Source organism: Diplotaxodon limnothrissa, linkage group LG6, assembly GCF_057381915.1.
Source record: "Diplotaxodon limnothrissa isolate DT_005_m linkage group LG6, D_limnothrissa_male_GT1.1, whole genome shotgun sequence".
NCBI lineage: Eukaryota > Metazoa > Chordata > Actinopteri > Cichliformes > Cichlidae > Diplotaxodon > Diplotaxodon limnothrissa.
In genome coordinates this window covers 30,648,916-30,661,643 of record NC_140601.1, presented here as the reverse complement: position 1 = coordinate 30,661,643, position 12,728 = coordinate 30,648,916, and the positions used below count along the sequence as shown (strand labels likewise).

Here is a 12,728-nt window from a genome sequence, read left to right as displayed (position 1 = left end):
TGCTACTGGCACTGACTAATTCATTCACGCAGACCATTCCATGTAATTCCTGTCATCTTTCCTGCAAAATCTCTTCAACCACACCCCTGCGAAAGCTCTCTCGATAAACAACAACGAAAATCTGCGCAAACCCACTTGAGAGCAGCAAATGAATGCCTGTAATGTCAAGTGCTGTAAAGAGTCTGTGTATATTAATTTACACTCATCTTCTATCTAGACTCTAGCCTCTCATCCTTGTATCACATTTGTGCATATTTTGGTGATTTTATACAAGGCAGCATTCGCAATTATACTGAGGGCCAAAGAGAAGAGCAACCCTTTCAACTCTTGTAGCAGGATGTAGAGCAAACAATAAAAAGGAAGTTTACATTTTATTCTAATCTCAGCATGTTTTTTTTTTCTTTTTATAAAGCATCTCCGAGACACGGCATTAGCATATGCACCCAAAGTAGCAAACAGTAAGCATTTTCAGTGACATTTCCCAAATTGAACACAGCAAGAAAGTTGCTTTGGTGTAAAGAATCAGCTGCTTTGTCTCTATTTATAGCCACATTTTACAGATTTAGCAGCCGCCTTCTAACTGTGGCTGCAAGTAGAAAACGTCTCTTATCCCTCCTGTGTGATTTGCTAGCGCGTTGGAAGAAATCCTTTTTTTCTCCATGGTGACACGAGGTTGTTTTATGCCAAGGCTTGATCAAAAAGAGCCTGCGCTGCTCTCATTTAACTCCATTACTTATTTTTATGTGACTTTATGGGAAAACAGAAAATGATTAAGCAATACTCCTAATGATATCCGAGTGGGGTTTTTGTGTGTCGTGCAAATTTCCAATAAGTGATCACTGGGTTTTCACTCTCTCTCAAAACGTTGGGAACTGCTGTCCATCATTTTGAGCTCATTATCAGTCTCGCATAAGCGTCTCAGGCTTCGAGTGCTTGATGCTGCTATAGAGCACAGATCACTGAAGAGCTTGCAATGATCATGTGCCTTACTGTTGAAAACAAAAAAGAGGCACAAATACACTCGTTCCAACTAAAAGTATGGAACATAAAGGAGAGGATCGGTCCAGACGAGGCTGTCAGTGTTGCATGACGACATCATGGAGCTCTTATGTTATGAAAAGACCTTTGTCTCAATACAATCCAGATACACTACCACACCGGCACACAAACACACACACACAGCCATTTAGGAAATGAGAATAGTCTTCATCCGAGGATAATGGTCCGTCACAACCCATGATGGTTTCCTCTAGAAGAGTAAATGGCAGTAAATGAGACGCTGATTGAATCATAGCATTGTCATGTATACCAGATGGCAAAAAGGTCTTGCACCTTACCACGAAACCAACTAAATAAACAGCATGTAATGGGCCCTGTTTCCCAAACAAACTCTGGGGTGGTCTGGAGGGATCTAACAATGAAGTGCGAAAACAATATACTGAGTAAATGTGCAGCTCTGCTTTTGAATTAAATACTGGTGTTTTGATACAGGGATATCATGGAGCTTTGGGGTCATCTTGAGGTTACGTTAATATACTACGGAAGGCAGGTAATGAATCGAAAACTCAAACTTCCACCTCACTCATCTAACAAGCGCAAAAAGAGAAGTTCCCTACAGCAATCACCAATATCTCACTTTGCAACTTTATTACATTATCCATTCAAACCACAGGAACACCAAAGAAGCATTGCTGTTTTCATTCAGCCATAACAGATTTGTTCTTACATATTTTCTGCCTTTCATCCTGTGGACACATGGAAAATAACTGCTAGTGTCATAAAAATTTGCTCTGGGCCAAAGTATCACTTGACAATGGCAGCCAATCAAGTTAAAGAGACTGATCTTTTTCTGTTCCTCCAACACAAATTAGATATCCTGGGGAAACAGACAATATTTCCAACACATGTAACCCTTTACTGTCTATAGAACAGTTTTACTGAGATAAAATTAGTACATCAAGCGATGGAAGCCAGTGTTGCGTGAAATTGTTCAAACTGCCAAGCTCGAGGGCTCATACAATGTCAGAACAATATGAATGCTTCCATGTGCATTTACAACTGATATTCATCAGTCACAAAATGACTCAGCAATTCAAAATCCTATCATGGTGCTTTGTAAATATCCGCTACATTACAGCTAACAGATGCTAACTGCACTTCTGTGTCCAAGTTGCTTTTAGTCAGCAACATCAATGGTAATCTCAGCTGTGTCGAAGCAGAGCAGGTGTTCAGCTGAAATTAAGCTATGCAAACATAAATTACACTACAGTAAGGTATGCAGGTTTCCTTTGGCAAGTATGTGGGCATGCTACATCAGGATATGCATTCTGTAATGAATTTATACAAAACTGGTAATTGCAAACATATGAATACCACGAAAAAATGTCGAGTTAGAAAACCACCTAGGTTTCCTTTGAACCTACCATCCAGACATCCCTTCAAGCAGTCAGCCAACCCTAAGTCTTCTCATTTATTAAGTCACCCTTCTATATATCAAGCCATCCATTCTCTCTAGCACCTAAAAAAAAAAGCAGTTTCTGCAAAATCTGGCTTTACTACTCCCTCCAAATGATAAACATGGCGGTCAATAATGGATATACCTCTGGGTTTCCTCTAAATGTGTCATTCTTTTCCCAAAAAAGCTGTTATCCCAGCTCAAGTCTTTCAGGAGATTACAGCATTTCACAATCAGATGCTGTCATAATCCTTCAGTTACTGCCAGCGCTAACACCCCATCAAACAGGCATTCAGCCAAAGGCTACTACTGTCTGTCGACTACACCAAACAGACTTAAAACTCATGGATATTCAGTTAATTCAGTTTTGAGAGGGTGTGTTTTTCACTATCCTCTGCTGAATGTCATTATCCTCTGAGTCACTACAGTTAATAAGGAAAAAAGAGGCAATGAGGCCCTGCATCATTTTGTCTTTTCCCTTGAAAACATCGTGCGCTCTTGTGACAACCTTATTCAAATGATACGGTCTAGGTCTACATCTGAGCACAATTCAAAGAGATTCTCCGGTTCCCTTTTCATGACACAGATAAAGCTATTACAGTGTGAAATTGTACTCGCAATGAAAACTTAAAATTCATCCACCAGGGCTACGATCTCAAACAACTGTGCCGATGGTGCCACATAGAGACTCGGGTTAGCCAAAGGTTGACCAAAAATACATATCAAACAAAGACACTGAGGCACAAGTGAGAGCTGCTGCAGAAGGAAAAATATATAATGACAGACAGACAGAAAGAGGAGAAGGAGGAATACATCCATCTGTGTCCTATCCTTTACTGGAAAGGATAGAGAGGTGGCTGATGAATTGTCGAGCGCCACGGTGGCTGATGAATGGCTCAGCTCGTAGGAGAAGAGAGCAGATTTATTCCCAAGGCACTTAAAAGGGAAAATGATTATTTCTTGGCTAAGTGGTTCTGGTTAGTATTACATGTAAATCTTCTGAGATGGAACTTTAAACCAAAACAGAGAAGCTACGCTATGAGTGAACTGCTTCAAAGGCTTGAGTTACACCGAGTCATCCTGGCCGTTATTATTACACTGACAAAATTAAAGTTAATATGAGCAAATCTTTTCATTTGCTAGGTGAGTCCAATCTACAACAAGGCTTGTGAGCATTTAGGTGGAAACTTTTGCCACTGCAATTTCAAGACTTATGAATACTTACTTATAAAATCTAAGTTTGAGGCTAAAATGAGCTCATCTCTGAAGCAAATCTAACAATATTACCACTTGGAATGTGTATAAATCCAAGCCTGTGATAAACACAGTTCTCTCTTTCTGCCCTGACTTGTCCACGCCACATGTTTCACTTTGTTTGTCCATCGGCTATTCAGTCCACTGACTAATACATGGTGCCTGACTTTAATCTCCTCTAACATCACGACGCTCTTGTCTTCCAAAAAGACCCTCTTTCTGTCTATGGCTATTGCTGACAAAAACCGTAATTTATCATAAAATTATACAAGGGATTGGTCTGTACTATAAATGTATGTAGACTGACTTCACTTAGCTACATAACACAAAGCAGTAACAAGAACCTGGATATCAAGATATCCTTTTTCAGGAAATAAGATACTGCTTTCAAGAGAACTGACTGGACAACATGTATTTTTATGTGTCATTTTCTTACCTCGAAAATAACCTGCACCAAAGAAGTTTAGGTTTACAGAATAAGTTACTATGGGCGTGTAACCAAATAAACTAAGTTACCTCACCAAGACTGAAAACCCCGTGCAAAAACCTTCCACTAACAAAGCTTCATAGTACAGGCCTTGGGTGTTAACATCTAGATGAGAAGCAGCAGCTAGTGTGACTGATCATAAATACTGAAATGTCTAGTTAAAGTTCAGCTAGTATAGCCAACCCGCCGTCTGGTAATGTCTATTTCTTGGCTGAGAGTTGTGACATCATCTGCTGCCTGCCACTCAAATGTGTGGTCAAAAGATTAGATTTGAACAGAGAAAATAATCTCCTATAAGACCACGATGTGCTGTGTTTACACTTCATATTTGAGATTTTAAAAAATGGTAAAGATTGGAAATTAGTGAGCTCTAAAGGTTCTGTGCAAACTGGATTTCTTTCCTTTCTCTCTAATCTTTAAGCTAAGCACAGGAAAATGTTCGCGTGAACATAATAAGGTGTTCTCTGTGTGGTTTCTTTTTTTCTAGTTTCATGTCCAAAGAAATTGGGAAGACCACTTTCCTCTGTTTAAAGTTGGAAAAAAGAATGAGAAAGGCAGAATATGGATGGAAAAATGCTGCAGCAGTAATACGTCAGGAACACATCCAGACAGGCATCTTAATCATCACCCAGAGATGATTAAGAGGAAAGAGAACTGAGCCTCACAGAGCAGCTCATACACTCTGGTATTGCTAAATGATTCCTTCAGTGCGCATGATGTTTGTTAAACTTGTATAAACACAGCACGGATAACCAGTCCAACCTCAGTAGTAGGGCTCGAATGACGCAACACAGCAAGCAGCAGACAGTGATCTCTTCCCAGAGACGACACACAGAAAGATGTGACCTTACATGTCCCCACGACTCTAAGAATCTAAGTGCACGTACGTACGCAGTATCGGTTTATGACACAAGGGAGCTTATAAGAGGAAAAAAGATCTCCCAGAACTTCCCCCATTACCCCCACTCCACTCCACTCCACTCTTCTTGTCCTCTCTGCCATCCTTTCCCTTCTGCTCAGCACATCAACCGGCAGCACAACGCGGTTTGTCCTTATGCCTCATCTGTCTACTCTACCCTTCCGTCTTTCATTATCTTAATCCATCCTTCCTATCCCTTTGGACTGGCAGGAAACTGGATTTTCAGGAGCGAGGGGACGACACTCAGCTCAATGTGTGCAGGCTTGATAAGAATAGTAAGAACAAACAGGCCAAACTACAGCCTAATATGTTTTTCCCCCAGATCATTAAGGAGGTTCCTTTCTGTAACAGGACTGTCAGCAAACAATGGTGCCCTGCTTCCTGTGTTTCATCCAAACATGGATTTATCTTCACAAATAAAAAAAGAAGCAAAGCGCGGGGCCTGTGTGAGCAGTAGTGGATGACCACTCTCCTCCTTGTTTGCTGAAAAGTAAGAGTAATGTCTCCATCCCTGTTTTCTTTTTAACTATCAGATTCTGAGTACAGTACAAAAGCATCAGTGTTTTTGAGCATTTTGGTCCATATTATTTTTTTCTTCACCTTTAACTACATACACGCTACACTCCTTATACTTCCAATTTTACTGTATTTCTAAGAGTATATTTAAGTATTTTGTTTAGCTTCATTGCACCTCATCATACAAACCTCAATAAGGGTTTTAAAGCTTGACAATAACCATAAATAGCAGGGTTTGGGGTTTTTTAAGTTCACTCTGAGTTTACGTGTGCTTTTCATAGTTTGGGTCTAGCCCGACTGCAGAGGAAGGAAAAAATAGCAACAGGAAGTTAAAACAGCAGGTGCCAAAAAGTCAAGCCTCACTGTAACAGCATTTTTGAAAGTACGAACTGGTAAATTAAAGTGTCATTGGCTCAGCATATTCTCATAAATATACACATAAGCGGTTGTCAGGTGCTCCCACGTATCAGCAGACTTGTAAATAAAGGAAAAAACAGCAGCATCCAATGTGGTGCTTTGAATTTTTCGTGCTAGGGTGACCCTCTTGTTGAAAACGCGATTGCAGATTGAGCCTTTGATTACACTGTTCTTGCTTCTCATAACTACCATCTGTTCACAAGTTAAACCGACGTGACAAGAAAGTGCTCGCTATTCCTCTAAGCTTATAAAATGTTCACAGGAAAGGCTGCTTTACTGAATGGAAAAAAAAGCATGTGTGAACGCTAAGACGCATTATCACCGCACACACACACACCACCACAAAGGTGTTTAAGAACACAGGCATGAGCACACTGTCCCTGTAACACCCTTGTGCAAGAAAATGACTTCTCCCTTTTAACCGCAGGTCTCTACATGAATTGTTGGTGTGAAACTTTGCGTAGTCTCTGTGTTGAGAAAACTGCTGCTGACCATGGCAAGAAAAGTGAACTTATTACATGCGGCAAGATTTTCCCAGTGAATCTAAAATTACTGTGTAAGGCTGTACATGTAAACGGGAGATGCGTGTAACTGCACTTCAGTGCAAAAATCCTCTCTTCCTGCATCTCTAATCATGATTTCCTCAAATCCTGAAGGTGTCAGAAAACAAGAATATAATGAGGGTTACACACATTTGCTGTTGGAGAACTCAATCACCACATCCATGTATGAATCAGAGAGCAAAAATGAGGAAAATATGAATGAATAAGTTCCCCGTAAAAGGCCTGACAAAAAAATGGTCTCATTATCTGCTCACGCTTTACAATACTTGTTTCTTTCCTCAGAGATGACCAAGTCTCATGTGGATTTTACTCTTAAAGTCTGGGGTTGAGGAGATGCCACTGGAAAGCATTGTTCCACGTGACTATACCAGCCCCCAGCCATAAGAACACCACCCCCTATACCCACACATCACAACGACAAGAGGGATGGAGATGAATGAGAAAAACAAAGGCCTGGGTGACAATTGATAAACATGCTGTTGTGCTGTACAGCAAGCATGCCAGGACAAGAGAGCAGCGATCGTCTTCACCTTCTAATTTTAGACTGTGTCGCGGGACCAAACAGACAAATAGGTTGAATACAGACAATGGACAATTCTTTCTGACATCGCCGCGTGCGGCACAAGTGCATGCAGGTATCAGTGTGCCGACCCCTGCTCTGCATTGTGTTAGTGTCATCGTGTGCAGCATTACATCAATGCAATGTAATATGCATGTAATTGCCTGCATGTGAGCAAGTTAGAGTGTGCGGCCGTAAGAGGAAGAGTGAGAGCACACTGCCACTGTACGCAATTCTACCACCAGCTGATCAAACAATCGGATCTATGATTGGTTTTATATTTGATGGAAGCGTTTTACGAGCTGTGCAAAGGCACCTGCTTGTATTGGGAGTTCTTTGTGTTGCTATGCGTTATCAGACAAAAAGTAGTGATTTAAAGTGCGAGTAGAAAAGTGCCGATAAAGGCGGAGAAGTGTGCATAAAGCGCAGATAATAGATTAGTCTCCAGTGAAGTTAACCTGAACGCATTTCTCACTTCATATGACCTCCTGCCACATGTCTGGGACAAGCAAACCCATGGCGTTAGCCGCTAAGGTCGTCCGAACAGCACTGAACCCCGCTCGTGATTTAAAAAATAACAAAAGAAACAAGTGGTGGAGAACTTACCTCCTCTACTGTGAGGGGCATGCATATCCTGTACTCCTTCATCAGCATCTTCCCCCCTCTTTTCTGTTTATTCACAATGTGTCAAACCAGCCGAGTAAAGGTTCCCTCCGCCGACCGACGGGATGTGTGTACAGTCTGGAGACGTGTCAGAGCATGTGAGGGGACGCGTAGCCCGAGTTATAAAACGCTCCCGGAGTTCCGGCTCACTACTTTCATCAGAACCAGAGGACGCAGTCTTAGGCGCTGAACGTGAGAGGAGAAGTGAACTCGGTTCTGGGTTGTTCCCTCCCAACACACTGATGACGCGTCAAGTTGAAGCAAATGACGCTGGACACAACCGGAAGTGAGCATATGGACCATTAAAATAAGAGCAGAAGTGTGCGACTGCAATTTGAATTGATCCCGTTTTCTACACATACACATCATTGTTGTTGTTTGGCGACATATTTTTCACTTAACTATTTATACTTTATTCTATTTTGTATTGCCAGAAAGTGGAACGCCATATTCCAAAGGGTCAAAAGGCACAGGTTACTTTTTTTGCAAGTTTCAATTGGAAGTGAGTTTGAGGACAACATTAGGAAAGGTGGCTTGGGCATGTGCAGAGGAGGGACCGTGGATATACTGGACCACGGATGTTAACCATGGGGCTGTCAGGCAGGAGAGGGGGGGGTCCACAGAGAAAATGAAAGTAGTGAAGAGTTGATGTTGGTTTCACAGAGGAGGATATTTTATTAAGAATAACAATTTTTTAAGAACTTGCATCACTATGGTGTTACATGAAAATGTTGCCCTGTGTGTGGCTTCTTCTTCTTCTTCTTCAGGCTGCTCCTTTTATGGGTCACCACTCACCACAGTAGACCATCTGCCTCCATCTCACCCTGTCACTAGCATCTACCTTCACTACCTCTGCTCCTTGCATCTTCACTGTTTCACCCGTCTTCCTCTCAATCACACACATGTATTCTGTATCTGATGCCTGATGTAATGCCACCCCCACTGTCACTCCTACTGCACACTCACCACTGTCTCACCGTGCTCATATGTATGCTTCACCAACCCTTACATCTTTCTCTGCCACTCCCGGCGTCCTCATACAGTACCACAGTTCCTCTCCTTGCACCCTATCGTGCTTTTTTTTCTAGATCCATTAAAACATAGTGCAACTCCTTCCTCCTTAATGCCTTTAATTTTTAGTCTGAATGTGTTTATATTATGCGAGTTGTTTAATAATTCTGTTCATCATCAAACTGCCAAAACTAATTATATCTGTGGGCATCAAACACTGGTCGAACTTAACTTTCAGTTAATTTGTAAATGACTAAGTACAAAGATGCAAAAGCAAATTTCTTATTTGCACTAAAAACAAAAGATCTTTAATTTATATTTTTAAAGAAAAAGAAAAAAGTGATTATTCAAGATTTAGTGGATTACATTTTATTTCCATTAAATAAAAACCTGCTTTAAAGTTTAGGGTGCGATTATTTAAGCTATTATTTTGAAAAAGCTAATTCACCGGATGTGGCATTGCCTTTTGCATGCTGGCTGCACAGCTTTCTGTTGGGGATGCCACAAGAAGTAAAAAGCTAAACTGCTGACGAGTAAAGCTGAAGGCTTCTTAAAGCAGCGTTTGTTAAGCAGCCTTCAGCTTGTAGGCAGTAAAACTGCGGTTTAAACGAGTCCTTCAGTCAGATGAGAACGAGGCCCTCTGCAACCCCCTCCGCCCCCCGGACACAAACACTCACACTTGTAAAAACAGCTCGCAGAGGTATCGGAAAATGTAAGCACTTAGCAGCAGTCTAGGCCCCCCTTCTTTCCTCTGCTTGGCCGGTTGAAATACGAAGCGGCTTGCTGGAAACATCGGTCTGCTCAACCACAGCACAGGAAACATCAGCTCACTGCTGCACTCCCCCCAACCTCCTCTCACACGTCTACATAGTGCTTTTGCTTCTCGATCAAAGACGCATTTAGCACATATGCACACAGACCACTGAGAGTGAGCTATAAAGAGTTTTAGATAGTTTCAGCAGGGTGAGTATGATGGGAACATTTTGAGAGGATCAGACACTACAGCAATTTAAAATGAGTTAGGGGTTATGCTGTGTACTGCGTTCTTAGTCCAGATGGCTTCAGATAAGATAAGATAAGATAGAACTTTATTAATCCCTCGGGTGGGTTCCTCTGGGAAATTCGATTTCCAAAAAAGCACAGCACCGACAGAAGTTACAGAGTTATACACACACACATATATATAAATACAGAGACGATATAAATAAAATATACGAAGGGGATAAATAGAATAAATAGGAATAAAAATAAAAATACAAGTGAATTGCACATTTCAAGTATTGAGTCTATTGCACCGTTGACTATTTACAAAAGTATTGCACAAAAGGTATTGCACAGTGAGGTGAAGAGGCACTACAGCTTAGTTGTTCCCTCCTTTGTCCTCCTGTTTCCCCTCCCTCTCCCCTCCAGAGAGGAGTTAAACAGTCTGATGGCGTGTGGGACAAAGGAGTTTTTAAGTCTGTTAGTTCTTGTCTTTGGGAGAAGCAACCTGTCACTGAACAGACTCTTCTGGTTGTTAATGGCCGTGTGCAGAGGATGCCTGGCATTGTCCATAATGTCCATCAGTTTCTTTAATGTCCTTTTCTCTGCCACTGTCACCAGAGTGTCCAGCTTCATGCCGACCACAGAGCTAGCCCTCCTGATCAGTTTCTCCAGCCTGGATGAGTCCTTCTTTGCTGTGCTGCTCCCCCAGCACACCACAGCATAGAAAAGTACTCCAGCAACCACCGACTGGTAAAACATCCTCAGGAGCTTCCTGCAGATGTTAAAAGACCTCAGCCTCCTGAGGAAGTACAGTCGGCTTTGGGCTTTTTTATACAGGTGCTCTGTGTTGCATGACCAGTCCAGTTTATTGTCCACCCACAGCCCGAGGTACTTGTTGACCACCTCCACCTCCTCCCCCTCTATCTGAACCGGCAGTGGACCTGCTCTAGACCTCCCGAAGTCCACAACCAGTTCCTTAGTCTTTGAGGTGTTGAGTTGCAGGTGGTTTGTGTGACTCCATGCGACAAAGTTCCTCACCAGACTTCTGTACTCCTCTTCCTGATCATCCCAGATACACCCCATGATGGCTGTGTCGTCTGCAAACTTCTGAATGTGATAGCTGGAGAGGAACTAAGGAGAAGCTAAATACAAGGGTTATGGTTCATTTGTTGTTTTCAGTAGGACCATCACGATACCTGAGAGCCAAGACAGCAAACATGTGTCCTATAAACTGCAGCTACTAATGTTGGCCTTTCAGTGGGATGTAAACGAACTGTACAGTTTGCACAATTCACCCATTAAAAACACACAGGTTTCACAACATATCTGAAGAGAGGAAGTCAGGATTGTTAACTCACTTGACCAAACATTTGGCCTAAAGGATCTGGGAACTATTATTATACTGTTCCATAACCTTCATTTATTATTTTAACATTGACAGCCAGTGCCCTCTTTTAACACACGCACAGATCTTTGTCTCATCCTAAGTAAGGGTTGAAGGGAAAAACTTTGCAAGACCTTCAGAATATTGGTGCTAATATTTCTGACTCCAGTAGAGTTCAGTAAGTACCTTCTGGTACTTGTATAACACTCTGTATTTGTAATTGGATTTCTGTAGTTTGTGAGTTCCTTTTGAAAACAAGACATTTTGTCAGTGACAGTAATGCTGCTGTCCATTAGTGTCAGCTACGCCTGCTAGAATCCGCCATACTTTAACACAGAGAATAAATTCAAATAGATGTCGTACATTATTTTAAAAAAAAATGTTACAGCATTGTAAGAATATAAAAAAATTGCAAATGTGACCAGTTTGTGCATGACTGTGGCCTCGTTAATGTTAAAGTACAGATCACACACCTAATAGCTAAAACATTTAATGCTCTTAAAGGCATTGCTTTAAGAGCTCTGAATGGTTTAGGACCAAAATACATCAATGACCTCCTGACCCAGTATGAACCATCCAGATCCCTCAGGTCATCTGGATCCGGTCTTTTATCAGTTCCCAGAGTCAGAACCAGACACGGAGAAGCTGCATTCAGCTTTTATGCTCCTTATATCTGGAACAAACTCCCAGAAAGCCTCAGATCAGCTGAAACACTCAGTTTATTTAAATCCAGGTTGAAGACTCACCTGTTCTCAGCTGCATTTGAATAAAGCACCAAATCCACACTTTAAGCTTAAATTTCAAAACTTACATTTAACTACTGATTTTATCTACTGTTCTGATTTTATCTGTTTTGATTTTATATACTGTTGTTTGTTTGTTTGTTTGTTAATTAGTTAGTTAGTTTATTTGCTTGTTTTATTCAATTTTAAATCATGCTTTTTATTTGTTCTTGTTTCTAATGTCTCTGTAAAGCACTTTGAATCACCTTGTTGTTGAATTGTGCTATACAAATAAACTTGCCTTGCCTTGCCTTACAGGGATACATTATTAAGTGATCAGTTAACATTAACTCAAAATATCTGGTGGCACAGTTGCTACAGAAGAGCTATATGAAAACAAGCATCATGTAATGTGAGTTTCCTCACAGCAATGTAAGTTTTTACACCATATATTGGGAATAACAAAAGATAACTTTAACACAAAGCTTGAGCTCCTCATCAACTCAACTCATCTTTCTTAATAAACTTAACTGAATGAAGATTCAAGTGATTAACATTGATTCAAAACACTTTTTTGAGAGAAATGTTTACAGTTTTCCTTGTTGTGTTCTAGTTAATGGTCTAACATTAAGTAGCACCATTTTACTTGGGCCTTATGAACAAAATGAGTCACATTTTCAAAGAAAGAACTTGCATAATACAGCACTCAAGAAAATTAACCCCGCTGGCACAGCAATAAAGCATGTGCCACTTCTTTGTGAACCTCGGGAAGCTGCAAATATTAATTTAAGTGC

The 12,728-nt window shown here is 41.1% G+C and overlaps 1 protein-coding gene across 1 annotated transcript in view; it reads right to left on the bottom strand.

The window, feature by feature from the left end:
* LOC146630848 (cytoplasmic phosphatidylinositol transfer protein 1-like) overlaps window positions 1–8,054 on the bottom strand; it is a 73,768-nt gene extending 65,714 nt beyond the window's left edge. The window contains exon 1 of the mRNA XM_085354996.1: window positions 7,777–8,054. Coding sequence (XP_085211122.1) covers window positions 7,777–7,824 — 48 coding nt within the window. The 5' untranslated portion in view covers window positions 7,825–8,054. The remainder of the gene's footprint in view (window positions 1–7,776) is intronic.
* Between the last annotated feature and the right edge of the window lie 4,674 nt (window positions 8,055–12,728).